The sequence below is a fragment of the Periophthalmus magnuspinnatus genome, chromosome 3, assembly GCF_009829125.3.
Source record: "Periophthalmus magnuspinnatus isolate fPerMag1 chromosome 3, fPerMag1.2.pri, whole genome shotgun sequence".
Taxonomy (NCBI): Eukaryota; Metazoa; Chordata; class Actinopteri; order Gobiiformes; family Gobiidae; genus Periophthalmus; species Periophthalmus magnuspinnatus.
The window spans coordinates 22,110,289-22,132,950 of NC_047128.1; the positions used below are offsets into that span (position 1 = coordinate 22,110,289).

Below are 22,662 nucleotides of genomic sequence, written 5' to 3' on the forward strand. Positions count from 1 at the left end.
TCTATGATAGTCCAATTAGGTTCATCTGGGCTTCTGATATTTTATTTTATTCAATTTTTTTTTCCTACCAAATTAATAGGTTTCAATTTGTATTTTATTTATTATATGGCCTTTATTTTTTCTAGACTATGGACAAAGAGTTGACTTAACAAGCACATTGTCTTATTTCATTATTGTTAGAAAAGTATATTTTTTAATAATTTATACACATACACACACCAAAAAAAAAAAAAAAAAAAAAAAAAAAAAAAAAAAAAAACCTTCTGCACACTTGGTCCAGGTGTGTGAGAGTAAAAAGGCCCCCTTGTCTTGGTCTAAAGTCCCGTGGGCAAGCTATGTATTGAAGCTGCTCATAAAATAGAAGGTTACATAAACATGAATGATCTAAATGATAAGCACCTCTCGTTTTTGTTTTTTTTTCCTAACTAAGGCCCCCCAGGAACCATATTGCACAGGGCTTCCTCAAAGCAAGAAACAGCCCTGGTTTGTGGAACAGGGGAGGGAACAAAAGTTATGGATTTCACTGAGAAACAATAGAAGAAAGACCTATTAATAATTCTTTACACATCAAAGTGCTGCGTGTTTGGGCGCATCCATCTTTTTAATAGTCCATTATGGTGCGGTACACATGCGATCTTTGGGAGAGTTCAGGACCAGAATACATCAACGTTAGTGTAAACTTATTGGATATGTCATCTGTCACGCATCACCCACTCAAGGTCAAGGAGCCAAGTAAAGTCCAATTTCAGTTACATCTGCGTTATTTATGATGGGACAATTAGCAGGGAATACAAACTAATGGTTGGCAGCGAGGACACGTCTGACCAAATGTGAAAAATAACTGGAGAAATTAGTTGCTATGGTCTGTTCTTCTTCCCACCGATGTGCGCTGTTTGGTGGTGTGGGATTGATTGGATGGGTAATTGGGAAAGGGAATGTTGCTCCTTTGCTTTGAAGTGCCATATTGTCCTGCTTGAAAACAATGTGAAGTCATACAACAAAAACAAGTATAAAGCAGATTTCTAGATTAGAGTTGGACAAACCCATAGCATTCTGAAAAAAAAATGACTTGCTTTTATTAGCAGGTGTCCAGCTATCGAAAAGACTTGACTGGATATTTATTACTGTTCGTCATCTTCTGCAGTAAAATACGCACAGTTGGCAAATCCTCCAACTAGGTACTCTTGATGGACCCAGGCTAAGATCTAGAGATGGGTAGCTGCAGATGACAGCGTTTAACTATGGGGAGAATAAAGATTAAGTCACTATAAAGGTGCAATTTGTCTACATTTGACCCATCTATCAATGCCGATGGAGCGGGCGACACAGTACTGCGCCAGGTAACCCATCTCCAGATCTCGAGCTATTGGTCAGGACTACCTTAGCTGGAGGACTTTACCTATTGTGCATGTTTTTGATTGATGATTGAAACCTCAAAACCAACTCTGAACAGCTTGGGAGTCAAACCCGCCACCCTATCTGATCTAATCCTACCTACAAAATCCGCGCACTTAAAATTTGAAAGAAAACGAATAAAACTTCTAATACAGTCATCGTTGTAACCTCGCGTACAGTTGCTAGTAGGTGAAATAAGGTCACACACCACACCACAATGGAAGACTAATTGTCCAAAAGCAACAACTTGTCATAAACAAACTGTTCTTTATATTGCAGTCTAAACTTTGGCTTCGTCCTATACCTCATGTGAACGCAACATACATTTTCATCTCCCCAACTATTATTCTTTCCATCCCTTAAAGTAGCCCTATGTTCTACCCATGCCCCCCCAATCGCCCAGGCTGCAGATCATGGAAAATCCTAGCACGTATCTGTCATCTGTCACACTCTGCGATGAAGACTTTTGATCTCCTCCTTCTATGTTTACGCGCGGTGTCGAGGCTAAGGAGTCGTAGCCGTAAGTGCTTACTCTGGACGTAAATAGTTTGACGTGTGGCCCGGTAACAAAGTTGTACGAGTAAATAAGGAGCCAAACAACCACGGCGAACGGCAATTAGCTTGTACGTCCACGTTGTCAAATGTTTAAAGTAGAGTGATTTCTGTTCTGACTCGATATCAAAAGTGCATGTGCGATTTTTGTTTCATTCCCGACTGAGATCAAAGTATCAGGGTATATTATTCACAGGGATATGGGAGCGGTATGTGGAATATAAGGATCATCTGTTCCAACGTGAGGTCATCGAAGGCAGCGAAGAGCCAAGACATATGGGGGATCTGATACAGCAGTGGAACTTAATAAAAATAACACAGTGACAGAAGAATTGGCGCGCAGTCGGAGCACCTGTGGGAAAAATATTAATACAGATTTGCTAGTGGACAGGAAATGTAGCAATAATTAAACATTTCAATAACAATTTATGGTGTAATTTTGAGTATCATTTCGTCATGTTGAGTTTTTGTCTCATTCTGTTCTCCAGACCTTTCTACATGTGAGTGTCACTGCTCTGTCCTCAGACAATCAGACCGCAAAAAAAAAAATGATTTAAGCAATTAAACTAGGATGCTAATGATTTAAAATGATTGCTTTTGTACTTTAAGACATAGAAATAGAAACTGCATCTTTAATAAATCTTTAATGCTTATATGTAGACTATTTACATTTCTCAATACATAATAGCAAAATACGTACTGGCAAGGGAATTGTATTTGTATTGTACTCTATTCTGTAAAGCACTTTGAATTACTTTGTGTACGAATTGTGCTATACAAATAAACTTGCTTTGCTTTGTACAGCACAATTATTACACAATTAGTAGTAAAAGTGCAATAATAAAGTTTACAAAAGGTTCTTACTATATTATCTACTTGCAGAATATTTGCAGAAACATAAAATGCATAAGTGTTATATGTGTTTTTGGTATAATTTTCATATTTGTGTAGCAGAAATCAGTTCAAAATTATTGCCAAACAACTTTTTTTTTTCACTTTTCACAAACAACTCCAGAGATATGACATGCAGGCCTTGTAAAAGTGCAGACCCGAGTGTTTGCCACAGACACACCAGAGAAACAGTGAGATTTGGGCAGAAGGCACAGACAAGTGGAGGTGGGGGTGTGGAGGGGTATGGGTGGGGGCTGATCTTGGAAAGGTTTCGTATATCATAATTATCCCGTTAAGTAACGGCACAGCGGCCTCCCCGGGGGAATTGGTCTTAAATGGAAGATTTGCAAGGAGAATGGGTCAGAGAGAGGGAGAGAGAGAAGCGGATTCTCGTCGGCAGGAAATCCTGTTTACATTTACATAATCATATCAACACTGGCTCCTTCTCCTTCTTTAAAAACACAGACGCATGCTAATTCACGTAGCCGCCGCGCGCTCAACGAACAGGCTGTAGGCTAAAGGATTGACACTGTTTGTATGCTCTTATTTGTTAAAACACGGTTAGCATTGGCAAGGACACACTCTTGCAAAATCTGCTGCCAAAATGTCTAACCTCGCTTACATATCTGTGCTAACACGCTTATTATCTCCACTCAAAAGCCAGACATTTGATCCTTTTTTTAAAAACTTGGGTATTATAAAAGAAGAAGAACGTGTGAAGAAATGTGTGTGATAAATAAGGCACGGTGAGCGGCTGCGAGGCCTAATTGAGATCTGTTAAGAGGAGGCAGCAGATGTTTGTAGCAGCAACTGTTGAATCATCAGAGACCAGTGAAAGCATGTGAAATCATGTTAAGAAGAAGCCAGGTGCTCCACTTTTTATTTCTCACTCACATTATGTACAAGCCCAAGTGACGATCGGTGCAGCGTGCAGAGGGGAGGCATTACAAGGACTGATCATGCACAATTGTGGTATGTGTTTGTGTGGATGAATGCAATTGCTTCTTAAGTCATAACAAAAACTTTAGTATATTTCCAGATATTAGGTTATGCTGTAGATAAAGACAATAGTTGCATGTGTTAGCTTACTGGCTATCGGCCATAAATCTCCAGCAGAGGCCAACATTTTGCTTGGGCCAAGCAGCTGCGTAAAGATAACAGATAAAGCTTTATTTGATCATTTTAGTGCAAAGACGCTACTGAACAAAATTTCACTAAACTGCTCACTTATCCAGTTTGTATTGAAACAGGGTTGTGGATTAGTTTGAAGTGAATTCGAATGATATAATTTGAGGATAAAAGTAAAAATTGACCGTACATATCGGACCAGAATCAGGTTATCAGGCCATCACTTTATAACATTCTATACCACAAAATAGTATTGCCTTTGTACAGCTTGCATCCTCCCATCCCAATGGTCTATAGGCAAAGTCATTGGAATGAACAATTGTAAAGTGTTTGCACTTGACCCATCCTACTTCCAGTTACTCAGAGAAACCTACCTGGAGCATTGGGTGACCGCAGTGCAGCACCTAAGGACCCATTTGTGGAACACGGGCCAGATCTTGATCATGAGTGTTGACAATTACTTTCTGTTTTCAGTGACAAATGTGTATTCTACCCAATGCCCCAAGCAGTTCCAATAATGTCTTTCACATATTAAAGAACCACCATGTAACTTTTTAGCCTAAAACTAGACTATTTTCATTTTGTATTTAGTGTGAAAGAGGACCTCCTTCTGTTTGACTCCATGAATGTTGTTCCTTTAGTTTTAATATTCCACAACATGGCATAGAACATATCTCCATGGAGAATGTCCCTGTGTGTGGTTTTAATTTTTTGTTTCCACGGGATCATGCTGGTTACACGCCACTTCAGATAGTTACACGGTGTCAATTTAAAACCTGTGTCAATTTTCACGTTAATTGTCCTCTAAAAACCCACCTACACTTCGGAACAACGACCTCCAAACCCCATTCACTTGCAGCAAGCGAACATTAACTTCGGTTGCTAAGGAGATCAATCTTGACTATCCAAACTTGAGCTTTAACATATGGCGAGCGCCTCTACCTCTCTATTGCAAATTAATGTCTGTTACATTATCCTCTCATCTTCCTATTGCTTCCAGTCTGTACCAGCCCCTCCACCTGGGCCTTGGGAGCCTTCTCAATCCTCACTTCCTAAACTGCTGTCATTTATTTATCTGCTCCATTGTGGCACGGTGGAGCCTCCCCCCGGCCTGCAGCCCGGCCCTGGGATGGGGGGTGCAGAGACAGGTTCTTTGTGGTTATAAATGATGGTTGCGATAGCTGGGGATAGGTTGTCATTACTGCCTGTCTGACTGTGGCACTGTCTGCTTGCTAAATCTGCTATAATTAAGCCAGATTTCTGTTCAGTTGATATCAAAGTATTGTTGTATCCGTTAGTGTTCATAAGTGTGATAACCTTATACAAAACACGGTGGTAAGTGATGAGCTTAGTAACGATAAAAGTGGGGTGGTAGTTGTACAGCTGGGGAAGATATTCGCCCACTTACCTGGAGGTTTGTTGTTTGATAATTTAAAATATGCTTTTTTTATATATAGGTTATTACTGCATTGTGCTGGTAGTCGCAACTATGGTACCTTATCTCATCTTTGGATATATTTTTGAAAGAAGTGCAGAAAAAAAAAAAGAAAAGAAAAAATTAAGAAAAGAAAAATTAAGCGTTCAGTAGCAAAATACTGATGGCTATGTTCTGGGGAAAAAAAAGAAAAATAAGAAAAAAAATAAAGAGTTCAATAGCAAAAAAATTAAAAAAAATAAGAAAAAAAATAAGAAAAAGCTTATTCCAATCTTTTGGTTAAAAATTAACCAAAAATGAATTCCAATCTCTGGAAAAAATAAAAATAAAAATAAGGGGTGAAAAAAACCAAAAACCAAAATATTAACAGTTCAATAGCAAAAAACAGATAACTCTGTTTTGAAAAAGAAAAAAAAAAAAAAAAAAACACATAACATTTTCTCAAGAAGGGATGAAATTACATTTTGATAACAGTAATATCAATTTTGACTTTTTAGAAATACTACTATACTAAGAGTAAACCGCAAGCCTCCAATGAATTTTTCAAATCCATATTTTAATTCTCTTTTCCCTCAAAAATACGCTCAAACTATTACACAAAACTACGTCTTTGCTCCACCCTTTACTTAACCTTCACATTTTTCAATTTACAGAATCCAAGTAAAATGGGGTGTATGATTAATCTAATGAGAAGTGGGGTGGTTATAGTGAATTACATTATAGGCTCCATTAGGGCGGAGCTCACTCTGCCCTATATGCATCCTGCCCTATATAAGGCTCTATTTGCAGTTTCCAACGTAGTACTCTTCTACTATAACTGCATGTACCTGTACCCCATATCTGCACTACTACTACTACTACTACACACTGCTTTGTGCACTTTGCCCTCTCATGTTTTTACCTCTAAAGGAGAGACTGTGAACTAATTTAACATATTGCACCTGCTTCCACCAGGTGCCACGGACCGACCGGGCGACTGTAGCTCAGTTGGTGCTGGAATGCTTGTCCACTGATCCACTGAGGTTGACGTTTCAAATCCCACTCTCGACATAAATATCATTGGCAGGTTGGCAGGTGCGATTCCAGCTCGCACAGATGCACTAAATCCACCTCGCCCTCAGTGTCTTTGTACACTGGTGCATGAGTGTGTGTGTGAATGGGTGAGTGGTTCCTTGGTGTAAAACACTTTGAGTGCCTTGAAGGTGGGAAAGCGCTATATAAAAAATTTGACCGTATAAAACTGTCCAGAGTCAGTGTAACTTTTCCAGTAAATCAGCTTGTCTCAGTTGCAATGCTGTTTCATAGTATAGCATCAAAATTCACTTATCTATCCTGCATTTACTCAACACACAAGAGATTTGATGCTACATACAATGAAAAACATGTATTCTTACTGTGAGCAGGGTCAACTCTCCATAGATCTGACCTGCAACATGGTCTGGTGGTGTCCCCTGCTTGTCGCGATGGAAATAGATAAGGTTAATTAATGGCATATGGTGGAAAATTCAGAGCAAAGACCATTTAAAAGTTACACAATGCATCTTTTTTATCAATACATTTTGTTACAGAAAGTTCTAATCTAAGTATAACATATTAAAAATTCCATATTACACTATTTCCTGATCTGTTATAATCTTATTTCCTCATCAAAAATATACCTGGAGTTGTGTTTTTTTCATTCACTCATGTTTAACTGAAAACACTTCCACCTTGTGATGTCATGTGGTGATACAGGAAGTGCTCCATTGTGTTCTTAAACTCCATACACCTTCACTAGAATCATTTGGATAATTTCGGCCCTGGAATTTCCAATCTCTACTGAACAAAAGGTAAAAAGCAGCTGTTAACATGAAAATTACCACTGCATGACATCACAAGTTGGAACAGAGCATTTTGAGCTTTGGAGATGTAAACAGACTGATAATAAAGGGTTACTCCACCATGTTTCAATGCAACAAAACTCAACTCCAAGTATGTTTTTGATGAGGTAACAACGTTCTAACATGGCTAAAAGCGCACAAGAGTCGATTTTACGTGATATAGGACGTTTAGGCATAAATTAATCTAAAAACACATGCTGACAGCCACATTCCAGTGCGTGCCAGTTGTGTAGAGTGAATATAAATACCCCATAGTCTGGCTTTAGCTTGTTTGCATGTGTAAAAGTTGGGGGAAGGATGTTCATGATGGGTCTATGTAAGCACAGGGCAGATAAATAAAGCAGAGTAAAGTGTGTCCAATTTGTGGCCACAAGATGACCTCAGCAGCTCTTCCTCTCTGACCTATCCCCTCCTGTTTCCTCTACACCCAATGACAGACAGTAGCACGACAATAAGGAAACTAGAGAGGGCTGACATGGATGTGAAGGCAAAGTGATATATATAGACAAGTAGAGGAGGAAAAATGGGAAAATTATATAGCCTTAAAAGTACGTTTGGTATAAAAATAAATATTAAGACTGTCGCCAGATTAAGGTACATTCAGTCAATTAATTTTTTTTAAATTTTATTTTATTTTATTTAAGTTGGGTCTAAATAAATAAGCATTCAAATAGTCATGTCAAATACAATACGAAATTATAATGACAAGCAATAAAATTTGAAAATTAGTATGGCAATTTTATTATTATTATTATTATTATTATTATTATTATTATTATTATTATTTATTTTTATTTTTATTTTTATTTTATTTTATAAGTATGAGAAGCAGATTTACCAGAATTTTCTTTAAAATAAAAATAAATAAATAACAAAATGTTGCAATAAAAGTGTCCAAATATAATTGTGTAGCCAAAAAAAAAAAAAAAAAGAAAAAAAACATCCTTCTTTTGACGGACAGTTTCTTCACATATACATAACAACGAGCACGTACAAAACTACCAAAACCTCCCACCTAGATTTGACCTTTTTGGCACCGGGGCACATGGGTAATCTGGCCTCTTAATGATTTTGTTTTTCTTTCTTACATTAGTCTTTTCCAGCGCTCACACAAGTGTCACAGACGTTTATAATATGCGTTCCTCGCTCTCCTCTCCCCCCTGCACATTCCTTTGCCATTATGTGACAGTGTAGTTGAATAAAAGCCAGTATTATGTTGCACCCCCCTCGGTATAAAGGCCAGAAGTGGACCCAGTTTTTTATCTGCTGAACGAATCAATCAGGATTATGTCAGCTCCAAAGAATCAGACGCCTGTCGCCAAGCACACAGAAAAGAGAGTGAGAATGGAGGGGTTGTGGGGCACTTTTCGGGCATTTGGACTATAGCTCTCTTCTGTTTGGTCTACCTCAAATAACTCTTCATAAACTACAGCTGGTCCAAACTCCAAAATTCTGACACCTCCTTACCTGTCCAACCTCATCCACCCTTACATTCCCTGCCCGCTTGTCCTCTATCGGGGCAAGAGCTTTCAGTCTCTGTGCTCCCACAACTCTGGAACTCCCTCCCATCATCCATCCATGACATAAACTCCATCTCTTCTTTGAAAACCCATTAAAAAACCCACCTTGTTTTTTGTTTTTACCTTGTATTTTTTGTCATTTTATTGTTTTTCTTCCTTATACACATTTTGGTCTTAGTCTTAGGTATGATTTTGTCAGATAGAAATGCTTTATTTTGGTGAAAATTGTGTTACTTTTGGGACACTTTTCGCAAATTTTGACAGCAAATTTCGATTTTAGCTTTAGTCAAGATTTTGTTGGATTTAAATATTTTGTTTTGATGATGAGAAAAGATGAGGAAGATGAGGAAAGATCATACAGATGTAGTTGAGTAGATCTGTAAAAACTCATCATAGTAATTTTGCGGCAAATTTTGACAGCAAATTTTAGATTTAGTCCAAATTTTCTCAGATTAAAGTTTTGTCAGATTAAAAAAGGACTCGATTTATTCAGTTGTTGAACATTTAAACACACACAAAACACACGCAAAATACACACACATACACACAAAAAACAAAAAACAAAAACAAAAACATGAAAATACAATTGGTCTATCATTCGACAAATTATCATGTCCAGCCTAGTGCCAGATATCAGCATCTAAAAATAATCCAGTGGGAATTATTTTGATTGTTATTATTATTATTTCTACCCAGTCCCCCTCCTGGACCCCTCCCGTGTTCACTCCCCCTCTGTGGGACGACTGGAAGGCCACTAATTATGATTTCAGCACAAATGATTAGCAAATCAAACAAGGATCGAATGTCATTTCCTTCCATTACTGTAGTGGAGGAAGGGTGAGGAGGTGTTGTGGGGGGGGGGGCGTGGGTGTCATGGGTGGGCTGGTCCTGGGAGGGAGGGAGGGAGGGAGGAAGGGGACTGAGGGAGGGGTAGGAGAGACGGAGACGGGGGTAAGCAAAGGCAATGAGGTTTTAATTTTAGATTTTATTCATTTATTTTTACTAATGTTGTTTGTAATATTAATGGAACTTGGTAACTGCTTTTGCCTGTTATCTCAAATATTTTAAATCTACGCTCTGTAACTTTTCCGGTCTGATTGTCTCCATGGAGATGTTATGGTTTTTGCCTGAAATGTTCCCGAGTATGACATTAACCTGAAAAGTTCGAAAACGTGCATGCAGGATCGAATCTTCTCTCTGTAACTTGTGTTTTAGCGATCGCCTGCATGCTTGTTTCCATGGAGATGCAAGTTTAAAGCCATACGTTGGAACATTCCGAAGCAATATAATCTCAGAGATGAAAAGAAAAGTTACATTTTGCATTTTGGACATTATTATTCTGTAATTCACTTTAACGTTTCGTACGTACACCTCGCAATAGCGTCTGAAACTCTTATCAAAAACGACACACGAGTTACTTTCCGTTGCCTCCAGCTCCGAGTACAGACAAGACATCAGTGAGGAGCTCTGATATTTGCAGAGAGAGAAAAATGTCATCCAAAATGTGAAAGATGACCTGTACACATCACCGCTAATGACCCCAACAGCCCCATTTACACCCCCTAACCACAACCTCCCCAAAACACCAGCTCCTGTCTCTACCCCCGCATTTGTATTTATGTATCGGCAAAGAAAGAAAAAAAAAAAGGTAATAGATCAAGCACATTCCATTATTCTCTTATAAGATCATTAGCAAATATAATTAGATATGAAAGAAAGTAATTTGGAGAGGAGAGGGGAGAAAAGCGCTATCAGGCAGAGAAGACAGATTGTAGCGTACGAGTGTTTGGGCTTAAATTGCTCAGTGGAGGTATTATCAAGCCGGGAATCTTTTAGCCTCAGAAACTGCTTTGGAGAGGGGAGATAGAAAGAAGGACGTTCACGGCATTGTGTTTGACGGCAATCATTTTGGGTTTGCTCTGACTCACGTTCGTAGTTAAAGAGACACTATGTAACTTTTGCACCTGCATGTCTCCGTGTTGATGTCATTCCTTTGCCTGGGATGTTTCACAGTGTGGGATTAAACATATGTATCTCAATTGAAATGTACGTGATGCTATTAGCAACCAATTTGGATTTGCTCTGGATTTACTGACTCACTTCTGCCGTATAAAGTTGCACTAAGTAACTTTTCTGATAGAGTGTCAGCCGCCTGCTTGTTTCAGTGGCAGGGCCGGCTCTAGCTTTCGGGGAGCCTTAAGCAGAATGTGTCTCTGGGCCCCTAGCAGTGAATGTACCTGGGCTCAGCTAATGGTGACTCGCGTTTGACAACATTATGAACATGCTCTCATCACTTTGTCCATTTGTGTTTCTATTTTTATGACAAAAGACTGAAATATTTTAATCTAACTTGTAAAACAGCCATTCAAAAGTACCTCGGGGTGTAAACACATTGATAAAATAAATGTAGGCAGCCGTTATTTTGGTACTATGTATAAAAAAACAACAAATGTAATCTTTATAGAGGGATATTTATGCTGCTGTAGTATAACTTTACATATTATATTATTTTGAATACAAATGTAAGGGGTCTTGGGGGCCCTCTGGTGGCCTTGGGACCCCATGCAGCTGCTCAATCTGCTTATAGGCTGATCCGGCCCTGCTCAGTGGAGATGGTATTGCTTTGCCTGAAATGTTCCACAGTATGAAATTAAACTTATTTATCTCCATAAAAAAAAACAACAACCAGGTGACACTAGCAGCCCAAGTTTCAGGTCAGTAACTTTACTTTAAAATCATCAAACTTTGCAAACCAGATGTTGTTATCTATTTAACATTATCTCTTCGCTTCTAGTCATAACATCCTCTACTGGACAAAATAGGGAACAGATTTTAGCAGCATGGATTAATTTAACTCAAGTATTGCGTTTCCAGTGGTGAAAGAAGTACTCAGTTGTGTTACTTAATGAAAGTACAGATACCGGAGTGAAAAATACTCAAGTAACAGTACGTATCACATGTAAAAAAGTGAAAAAATGTACTGAAAGAGTAAAAAGTAGGTATTTTGCATAGATTTTGAGGTCTAGAAAATGTAGTGATTTTGATAAAGATTTTTGCAGAATTTTGTTCAATAGAAACAATTTAATCGATCATTTTTTCTACATGTTTTTATTTCTATATTTTTATTTACTTAAACTACAAACCTGTCAAACTCAGACAATAATAAAAAAAAAATACTTGTACTTTTCAGGCCTGTGCGAAATGTAGTGGAGTAGAAAATACAGATAACTGCTCTCAAACGTAGTGAAGTAAAAGTAAAAAGTATACCTAAACTTTGCACCTAACTATACAGTAGTACTTCCATTTTCCACCTCTGTATATTCCTGAGCAACTTCTAATTTTTTACCACACCAAACCTTGAAGTGTGAAACAAAACGAAGTTGAGACTGACATACATAGACATGGTTTCCTCTTCTTTTTTTAAGCTTTACATTTGTATAACTTTATTCACCGCATCGTACTACGCTGTACACATTCTAAAACATCCTAAAACCGGTTAAACAAGACGATAAAGACAGCACGTGCGTTGTCAGATTATCAAAGAAAAAGCAAAAATAGGCAACCCACTTCTACTAGCAAAACTGTATTCAACTTAGTATTATTTTTGACAAACTTCTCCCATTCTGTCACTATACATTCTACTGCACTGCTACATTTCAAAGTTCTGCCAAAGCACGTCGACACATCCCTAAATCCACAACATCACACAAAGACCAGATAACTCCGTATATTGGTTCGGTTTTGATATATTTTTTTGCAACTTTATAAAAAATCCAACACACAAATTGCCCTTGATGTTGCATTGCGAGACACATTCCTTCTCTCTTTTTCTCTTTCCCTTTTCAATCTCTCTTTCCGCCAACTTTTCTGGTGTCACTTTCTTTGTCGCACCTTAACACGCCCGTCTGTTTGTTTAATCGGGATCTGAGCCGCGAGCTAACTTAGAGCACAACAATCCCGCTGCGTTTCGCCACAAATTTAGTTTTTTTTATAATAATATTCCTTTTTTTTTTTTTTTTTTTTTCGCTTGGTGCTTTGAGGGATGGGAGAAAGAGAGAGAAAGAGAGAGAGAAAGAGGGAGAAAGGTGGGGTGGGGGGGGGTGCCATGGTGGATTTTTTTCAAACCTTTTGTGTGAAATCACAGGGAATGCTAACTATAAACATCCTGTATTCATTAAACCTATCTAAAAATAAGGTTTTTAGAAAACGGGGGTGAGGGGGAGGAGGTGGAGGGGTGGAGTACGTGCTCACTTCCTCTCCGCGGTTGTACGAGCGGGGCCTAGGCTACGCTGCGCCTGCTTGGTTCAGCTCGTATTTACATATTTATAAATGGAGGGATGTACAATGTAACCAGGCCCTGCCAAGAACAACATGCTGTGCTAGTGCGGCCCGGATGCATATGTGAGGGAACAAAGCAGAGCCGTGGTGCGTTCAGTGGCACCACGTAAACTCCAAATTGTAAGGTAAAAAGGTCACGTGTTTAGGCAGTACGTCACCGAGGAAACGATGGTGTGTTTTAGGGTCAGATTTGTAACGCGGCGCTATCGTGGCACAACTGCTTTTGCCCATAATGGATTACTGATTTTAAGTTACTTCAGATGTTTATGTTCTTTGTAATTGTGAAGGAAGAGATTGCAGACCAAGTAGAGAGTTGCAAAGAAAGAGTTTATCTGATCAGATGAAGGAAGTTACAAACAGCAGACGCATGTGTTATATTTCCAGTACTTACATGCCAAGAAAGGTACTATAAGGACTTAACTCACTGTACATACTGTTTGTACAAGGTCATAAATGGATATACCGTTAGCTTAGAATTTGTCACTAAAAGATGGTGCAGTCACTGAAAAGATGTATTAAAAGTTGTCTTGTCAACCTGAAGATGAAGAACTGTGCCATCTAACCAAAGTTCCAGTGTAGACATCTTAAAATAAGTATGTGTCACATTCGTGCTGAGAAACAAGTTTATCTCAGTATTTGTAACACGCAGTATTCAACACAAGGTTTAAAACAAAAATCATACTGGGTTGGTTCGTCATCATCCAACTATGACCAAACCACCGATTAGTTCATTTGGACTTTGCATTTTAAAAATTTTGAGATTCTTTAACCCCAAAATACAGCTCTACAAACTATGAGAACTCCAAAATGATGAATTATCCCACAAAAACTTCCTCAATAGTAACTTTTCTATGGCTTTGTAAACATTGAAACCATCGGGGACATACCTTCTTGTCAATACCTCATCTCTGAAGCCAAGCGTTGCCGGGCCTGGTTGGTATTTAAATGAATGTTGCAGTGGGGCAGGAGTGGTTCTAATGGAAAATGATGTTGTGTCCTTAGGCATTTGACCCCTCCATGCTTAGTTTGAATGTGCTGTGTGTGTGTGTGTGTGTGTCGGTGGTGGTCGGAGGGGCCGATGTCGCAGATTAACAGGCTCGCTTCCATCAATCTACCCGAGGGCAGCTCTTTCTACAGTAGCTTGGCGGTTCGAAACCCACTCTCGACATAAACATCATTGGTTCAGCGGTCAAATCCACTGATCCACAGGTTGGCGGCGCGATTCCAACTCCGACAAATTATTGCTGTTGTTGTGTCACTGGGCGAGACAACACACTTCGCCCCTAGTGTCTGCGTAAACTGGTGTATGGATGTGCGTGTGAATGAGTGAGTGGTTCCTTGACGTAAAGCGACTTTGAGTTCCTTGAAGGTAGAAAAGTACGATATAAAAATATGACCATGACCAAGACCAAGGGCTGTAGTTGTGTTATCATTATTATTATTATTATGAATTAGTATTGTTATTATCTGCATTTCTTAACTCTTTTCCTTGTAAAATGTATGTCAGAACCAGAATCAAGTTGTACAATAGACCCTGCACAACCTCTCCTCTTCCTCTTCCTCTCCAAAACCCAGATATCAGTTGCTTCGCTAACACACTGAACGCTCTAGACACTATTGCTTTCTTTAAATTATAGTCCTCAGCCAGCTCAATAACACCAACAACATGGCTCGAGCAGCAGACCGTCATTTTCAGAATATTTCAAAATGTCACCAGTGCTCGAAAATACCACCAACAGTATTTTTGTTGTCAGGAAATAACCGCTGTTAAAATAGACACTTAAAACCGATCACCATCATTTGTGCTGGCTGCTGACGGAGCCCGAACGCACCGCTGTGGCACTATAGTCTACACAACTGCGAAATGCCAGCTTCACTTGGCACCGAGCTGTTGTGCCGCGATGTTTTCACAGACTGCTATTAATGTCAGGTGTAACCGCGGAGACCAGACTCACTCTCTCTCCCCCCGTCCCAGGGCGATCGGGCACATGCTCAAAGTGCACTGGTATGCCATTGTTCAGCCTCCTCCCCATTTATCCATTCTGTTAAGCATGACACGTGTATTAACAGTGGATGGATCCCGGAGCTGCGTGTCCTCAGACCATATGTCCGCTTTTTGCTGGGCCTTCTCCTCCGCTATAACTACTGTGGTGTATTCTCACAGCTGGCCACTAGAGGGCAGGGTTGCTTTTTGCATTCGGAGAGGATATTGAGGGTGTACTGTGCCGGGGAGTGCGTTCAAATGAAACAAAAGCTGTGTAGGTAAACTTGAACTATTTGGTTTCAACATTAGAATCTTCCCATTTTGAGACTAAGTGGATCCTATGACTGAATTATTGTTTTTTGTGAAAATGTTGTTTTTCTTATACAAAAACATGGACAATTTTAATTTTTTTTTTTTTTTTTTTTTTTAAGTGAATCAAAAAGAGTTATGAATATAAATAAATGAAGTAATTTTAATGCATTATAATATTAATGTGTAATGCTAATAATCCATAGTAATGTTTAAGTTTTATCTACAAAATGTGGCATAGATAAATGGGCATGTTTGATAAAAAAAAAAAAAAAAAAAATGTTTTTTTTACCATGAAAACATGAGTTTTTTCAAAGTTTTCCAAGTTTTTTTTTTTTTTTTTTGTTTTTGTTTTTTTAAATCAGTCATTGGGTATTTATGATTGGAAGGACAGCCTAAACAACAGATGATATAGATTATTTTAAGCATCTTCCACATTTACATTCACCTGCATTAACGCCTACCTAATTTGTACACTTACAAAAAAAATCGTTTGCTTACAACAGCCAAATACAGAATAACACTTCATTTTATTCAAGTTTCATTTTAGTACTTAGGTATACTTCACATAAATAAACAAGAGTACCAAGTTATGCTACAAATACAATCACAAAACACAAATAAAAGATTTTTTCGTCTTAGCATTAAACCGTCCCACTGAAATACCCAATCTGTTTGAGTTGTAGTTACTGCTTTTTACTATTGCAAGATAAGACAGATATTTTCTTATAATATCTCTCTTTTTATTGCTGTTTTCCAAAAAAACCCTCTAGCTGTACCCTCTAAATGTTCACCCCTGCATCCCTCACACTCATCCCCAGTTTTGGCTCCTACCCAACATAATTACAAGTCGATATTTTTGCCATATAGACACCAGTGTCATCAAACCACATCAAAGTCGAGAGCTATCGCTGAAATATCCAAATCGCTCAAACACATCACTCCATTCATGTGATAAATGAACACCGGGCAGGCTCCTCTTTCTGTTTTTTTTTTTTTGTTTTTTTTCCTCCGATTTGTCTGTAAGGTGCATCTGCCACGTACCCGAATGGGAAATTAAAAACTGCGAGCAGGAAGTTATGCTAAATGTATAAAGTTGGCCAGGAAATGTCTCCCCCACCGCCGCGCCAGTTGTTTGGGGAGAAGGGGCTGCGTGCTTAAATAATAACATTCCAGGTGGCTTAGTTAATGAACAGTGAAAATCAAATATGGGACCCTAATCTGGAGCTCGTTACCAGCAACTTTCTTTTACCGAAAAGTCAAAGGCAGGGAGTGGAAAATGCCCTTGGGAGGAACAAGACGGTAGTTTTTATTTTAGAAAGGAATTATTAAACCATATTTTGTGTTTTGCTTTATTTATGGCGAGAAATAAAATAGTTTTCGTGTTATAAATGGATTGTGGAATTAGGGAGCGACGGCGGTGTAATGGAGTCATTGTTTTTCATTGTGGAAGTTTGGCGTGAATTAGCTCTTATTGAGTTATTTTTAAGGACATGAATGTTTTATGGGGGTATTAGTCTTGAAGATGTATGCGCAGGTGCCTGGCTGTGAGGAGAGCGGCGGCGGGAGAGAGGGGTGTATTCACAGTCTTGTATCGCCTCCGTGTGGGGAGGAGCGGGAATGGCACATTGGTTCAAATAGAAATGGAAGTGCTTTGAGATACTGAGCGCTGCAGATGTAGTTTTAGGATTACATTCTGAAAAAAACAAAAGGAAGAAGTTGAATTGCATATGTTTAAATAGCTTAAACTAAAAAAAGAAAGCAGACGAAAATAATGTGAAACCTTAACTTTTAAAATGTAATAAAATAAATGGATCAAATTATTATTATTATTATTATTATTATTATTATTATTATTATTATTATTATTATTATTATTATTATTATTATTATTATTATTGTTGTTTTTGTTTTGTTGTTGTTTATTAATTTATTTATTTTATTTTGTTTTTTATTTTTATGGTTTTCTATGTTTTTTGTTGTTTTTTTTTTTCAATTTATTATTATTTATTTTTTCTTTTAAGCCTAAGTCTTGACAAACTGTGATATTATTTACTTATCTAAGGTCACTTGTTTATTAATTGAGTGCTCATTTCAGGGAGTTTGGACTAAAACGTAAATCATTTTTCATCATAAATGTCTTTTTTTTTTTTTTTTTAAACACTAACATTAACAATAGAAATAATCTCACTGCATTTACAGAAATAAAGAGGAACACTTTTGTCTCACTGTTCGCAAGTGATTGGTCCAAATTTACTTACATCCCCAAATTTACTCAAAATGTTCTGACATCAAGATAAAAATCGAGCAATTTAATAAACAGCGCAATTTCAGTGGGGAGAATTATTTTCCATAAACAACAACAAGCCTCCCAAACAGCCTCGTGTGTATAAAAAAAACTTGAGTAGTTCAGTTCAGATAGACAGTGAGAGTTATTACCCAGCATGCATCCTCACACACTTTATCACATTATTAGTTCAATATCTCCCCTCTGTTACCACGGCACCCCCATTCATTTTGATCCACTCCCCTACTCGGCAAAGGCACTTCTCAAATAAAGCCGTGTTTTAATTTGGTTTTGTCAGATTCATAACGCCACTTTAAAGGAACATGACATGCAAATGTGTTCCCTGGCATTTTATTGCAAAATAATTTTCGCAGAAGTTGCTGAGGGAATGAAAGCGCGCGAGAGGGAGGAGGAGGGCCGGGGACAACTTGTATTATTTAGTGTCGGCCGCTATGGGAGCTAATTACACTGCTGCATTTCTCAGCCACTCTTAAAAAGTTTTTATTATTAGATTTACGCACTTCACTTCGCAGCCTCCGTCTCACTCGCGGAGCCTGCAAACTTGAACGAGTACGAAGCAAGTCCAGTTGTCATCGTTGTAATGTGTTAGCCTCTCCGAGCATTACAAATTATGATAGCCTCAATGAATGGCCTTAGTGTCTGTGTACGCAAACTATTGAATTAGAGAGAAACAGAGAGTCCTGCTGTGGATCTGCTGACCTAGTGGTATCTGGACATGCAGTTTCATTAAAAAGACAATGAGACGAATAACAATGATAATAACACAACTCTATATACATACATTAACTGTACAAATACACAATCTGTTGCTAGTTCCAGCTTGTTCCAGCCAGATCTTGCATTTCAGTGTTTTTTATTGTTACATACCGGGATGACCAGTGTTACATCATTACATTTTCTGGCAAAATTCAGCTTTTTCTCCAATTTAGCACCAAGCAAATGTGTCCAACTTTTATCCAAAAATATATTTGCTGGAGCGTAAAACATAATATTGTTGATCACGCTGTATTTATGCATTTCAGCTTTCTGTTCATAGATGATATTCTGAGGACTTTTGGCCATTTAAAAGACTGAATATTTTTGTTTTGGATTGGTAATTGCTACAGGAACAGTGGTAATTATTAATCAAGCCCATACATATGTAGAGTGCAGTGCTTAGAATAGATTCAACTTCCATCGTCATTACATATGCACAAGAACAGTGCAATGCAATGTGGTTTATCATCTAGAAATACAACAAAGCAAGTACTACATAAACATATCATGTAACTACACATAAGTATCCTAAGTAGTACAGGGTAGCCCAAAAGTCACTGACACTTTTAAATTTTCAAGAGCTTCTGTAATTCTTAAGTTATACTCACCAAATTTTAGCAGTAGGTAAACTGAACCTTCTGTGATTTTTGGCAATATATACGGTTATAATTGTTCATTTACACTTGAACTTATCACTACTTAAACCAGGGGAAGTAAAAATGACCTAATTTTTAATAATAATGTTTTTTAAGTGTCCACCATTTTCGGTTTCGCACTGAACAGCCCGATCCAACACACTTTGCATAACATTTGAAAGCATTTCCGGGCTTATGGCTTTTATTTGATTCTTGATATTACGTTTTAATTTGTTCATTGTCTGAGGTTTATTCACAAACACCTTTTCTTTAAGATCGCCCCACAGGAAGAAATCGGGACTAGTCAGGTCTGTGGACATCACATACTGCCCCCTGTCTTTGAAAACAACTTATTATTCCTTTAATGGCATTTACACTTGGGGCATCTCTGGGATTAAAATGTCGACGATAAAACACCGCTGGGTTTGTGAATTTGACCCATGTGACTCAAAGTCCCACTGTACAATGAGGGTTCGTTCCTCGGTGCTATATTTGCTCATATTAATGTCGGAAGAGTAATTCTAAATGCTCTGAAAAAATAAAATAAAAATACTTAGTAACAAAAGAGTTATGATTTTTTTTTTTTCAACTGTCAGTGACTTTTGGGTAGTAGTCATAGTAGTTGATTAAAAGCCATACACATATTGCATAGCTGGACTGAAAATGAGCTAACAGAAATTTTGCATATACATTTGACATATTTTGACTAGTTTTCTTTAAAAAAAAAAAAAAGTACCACTAACAAAATCAAGTGTTTTCTGAGTATTTGACTAATTCTGACTGCAAAATCTGCACATTCTCAATACAAAATTAATAAAAATGAAAACATAACACTTGTAAATGCTGATCTAACTATTGTAAGTGTCAACCTAATCCAGCAGAACCCTCATGTTGTAATTCTATGTGTGTATGTTTGGGTCCGTGCTAATCTTCCTCTCTTTCTCTCATTTGACCCTATAGTGCATCTGTGGGGAGGAGAGGACGACCAGCAACCCATGGCCCAAGACCCCAACAACCACCTTAACAACAACTGCGATCTCCCTAACAACCTCCCTAACAACAGTAACCTAGGCGACCCCGACGCTGTACACAAAGACTAACCACCCTCGGACCTGTGCAGAGGAGGATGAGGAGGCTGGAGGTGATGATGATGATGATGAAGGCTGGTGAAGTGAAGGAACACACTATTGAAAAAAAACAAACAAACAAACAAAAAAAAAAAAACATTATTTAAATCACACATACTACCGTCAATGTCCGAGGAGAGGATGGAAAGTTGTGACTGGGGGACAGTTTCCGGGGGGACTCTTTTGTGCGCCGGACCTATAGTGACTTTTGAAGGACACTAAAAAGTAACTGCAGCTTTTCTTTCTTGTTTCGTCTCCTGTGGTTTGGATGCCCCCCCTCGTCTTTGCGGTTCTTCCTATGATACAATGTTTTTATTTTACTTTCTAGTGGCACTATTCGATTAGCACTTCACGTATTAAACCCCACGAACTTTGAAACATTCCTAGGACCCTTTTTCCTATTTTCAAAACATTTCAAAATGCTGATCATGAAAACGGACTTGGGTATCCACGGAATTCCATTGTATTTGAATTGAACTTGGAATGTATTAAAAAAGACTGTTGACCAAGACCAAGCACATTGTGGCTTCTACTATCTCCCATTGAAATGAATGGACAGACGACAATCTGCGCTCCGATTCGGAATCACATGGAATAGCTGGCAGTTTGCATAACAATAGCGATGTTTAGCTTTTTGATGATGCTGTTAAGATGAAGGAAATGACTATTGAAACTGCCCTACGTGTAAATAGAGTGTTATAACCAGGTCAAAGATGGCCGCTATCCGATATATGAAGTCTTTCACTTGTACATAGAGAGATTTACGGTAGTGCAAAACATACGAAGAAAACACAACGGAACATTTTGAGTCATCCGTGGAGAGAAGAAGTGACAGTAGTTTACACGGCCAAGTCGTCGATAGATATCAACAAAAACAAAAGATAAAAAATCGTCTCAAAAAACGAAAAATTGTTGGTTTCTTGGCCATCGCTCATGTCGAAAAAAACCTCAAGGACATCTGTAAGATACTGCCACCGTTCATTGTTGCACAGTGTTACTGACTACTGAAAACTGGTTTGATGTATTTACTTTACGGAGAGATCAAAAAATGTCAAAAAACAAACAAAAAACTGGAAAAATATTGTGTATAGCCTTAGATACGAGTCATCTGTTACCGCTTCTACGAAAAAAAAGCTATGTAGTCGTGCTAGACCTTAGAACTTAGAATTTTCTTTCTTTTTTTTTTTATATATGTACTGTACATTAATGCCTTCTTCCATGTATCGATCAACGAAAAAATCGAAAAAAATATGACAATCGTCTTCTGTGCTGCAAGCATATTCGCCCCCATATATACAAACACCATTTATGCATAGAGGGACTTCTTTCAATGTTTTTTTGGGTTCTCTGAGGTATTTTGCACTGTGACGGTATTATAAATCCAACTTATACAGTACAAAACTAGCTAACTAACTAAACTGAAGGTGTGTGTTTGTGCGTCCCTTTGGCATTGTGAACGTCATTTTTTGTGAGGAAAAAAATATTAATATTAAAAAAAGAAAAAAATTCCAATGCGGCGTGTATAGTCCAAATTTTCCACTTCTATAATATTCTATGTGGCTTTGACAAATTGTTACGCCATTTTAATTTTTCATTTTGTATGCAAATCCTCTGATCTGCGAATTCAACTTTTTTTTTTCTGCCGTAAATATCATATCTGATTTATATATATATAAAGACTATCTAATCATTTCCGTATGCCAAGAAGGGGATTCCATCTAAAGTAATAGAGTGTATTGTAACAATGTGTTGGAATGTGTATGGATGTATGGGGTTCTGGAAATATAACGGTTTGACCAATCTGATCTGTCAACCTTTTACGGTATTTTCCAGTTAAGAGAATTATGGCCAGAGTCTGTATAGCTTGGGCTCTTTTTTCCATCTCTAAACCAGCTAAAATGAGCATTCCACTCCTCATGTTATGTACAAAAGCGTCTTGTGAGCTCAACACTTTTCTGTTTTGCTGTATTCTCATGGCAGATGCTTCGTTTTGTAACTACTGAACTGTACTTATAATAAAAATAAAATGTATTCAAACTTTAAAAAAAAAAAAAAAACATCGTAGAGTAATGGTGTGTTTATTTTTTTTCTTCTGTTGGAGGTGCGGAGGTGGGTTTGCAAAATGGAAGATAGTGACAGTGATGGGATGAGAATGAGCTAAGTGTTTGGAGAAGTTATTATCTTGAGTCATATTGACGGTGAAGCTTCATGGAGTGTGATCATGGAGTGGAAGAGGCAGTAAATTACAAGCTGCGCCATGTTGTCTCCCTTAGGTGCTCTGATGGAAACTGCAGCCATGACAGTGTGTGCTAACTAAGATACTGAGGGGAGATATTAGGGCTGTAGCTAACGAGAACGAGGAAGTGATTCATATTTTGACTATTTCTATTGTACAATGAGACTT

The 22,662-nt window shown here is 38.0% G+C and overlaps 1 protein-coding gene across 3 annotated transcripts in view; it reads left to right on the top strand.

The window, feature by feature from the left end:
• znf536 (zinc finger protein 536) overlaps window positions 1-22,262 on the top strand; it is a 294,307-nt gene extending 272,045 nt beyond the window's left edge. For all 3 annotated transcript variants that reach the window (XM_055231159.1, XM_033985229.2, XM_055231162.1), the window contains one exon: window positions 20,092-22,262. In XM_055231159.1, the coding sequence (XP_055087134.1) occupies window positions 20,092-20,231 (140 nt within the window). In that variant the 3' untranslated portion in view covers window positions 20,232-22,262. The remainder of the gene's footprint in view (window positions 1-20,091) is intronic.
• The last annotated feature ends 400 nt before the right edge of the window (window positions 22,263-22,662 follow it).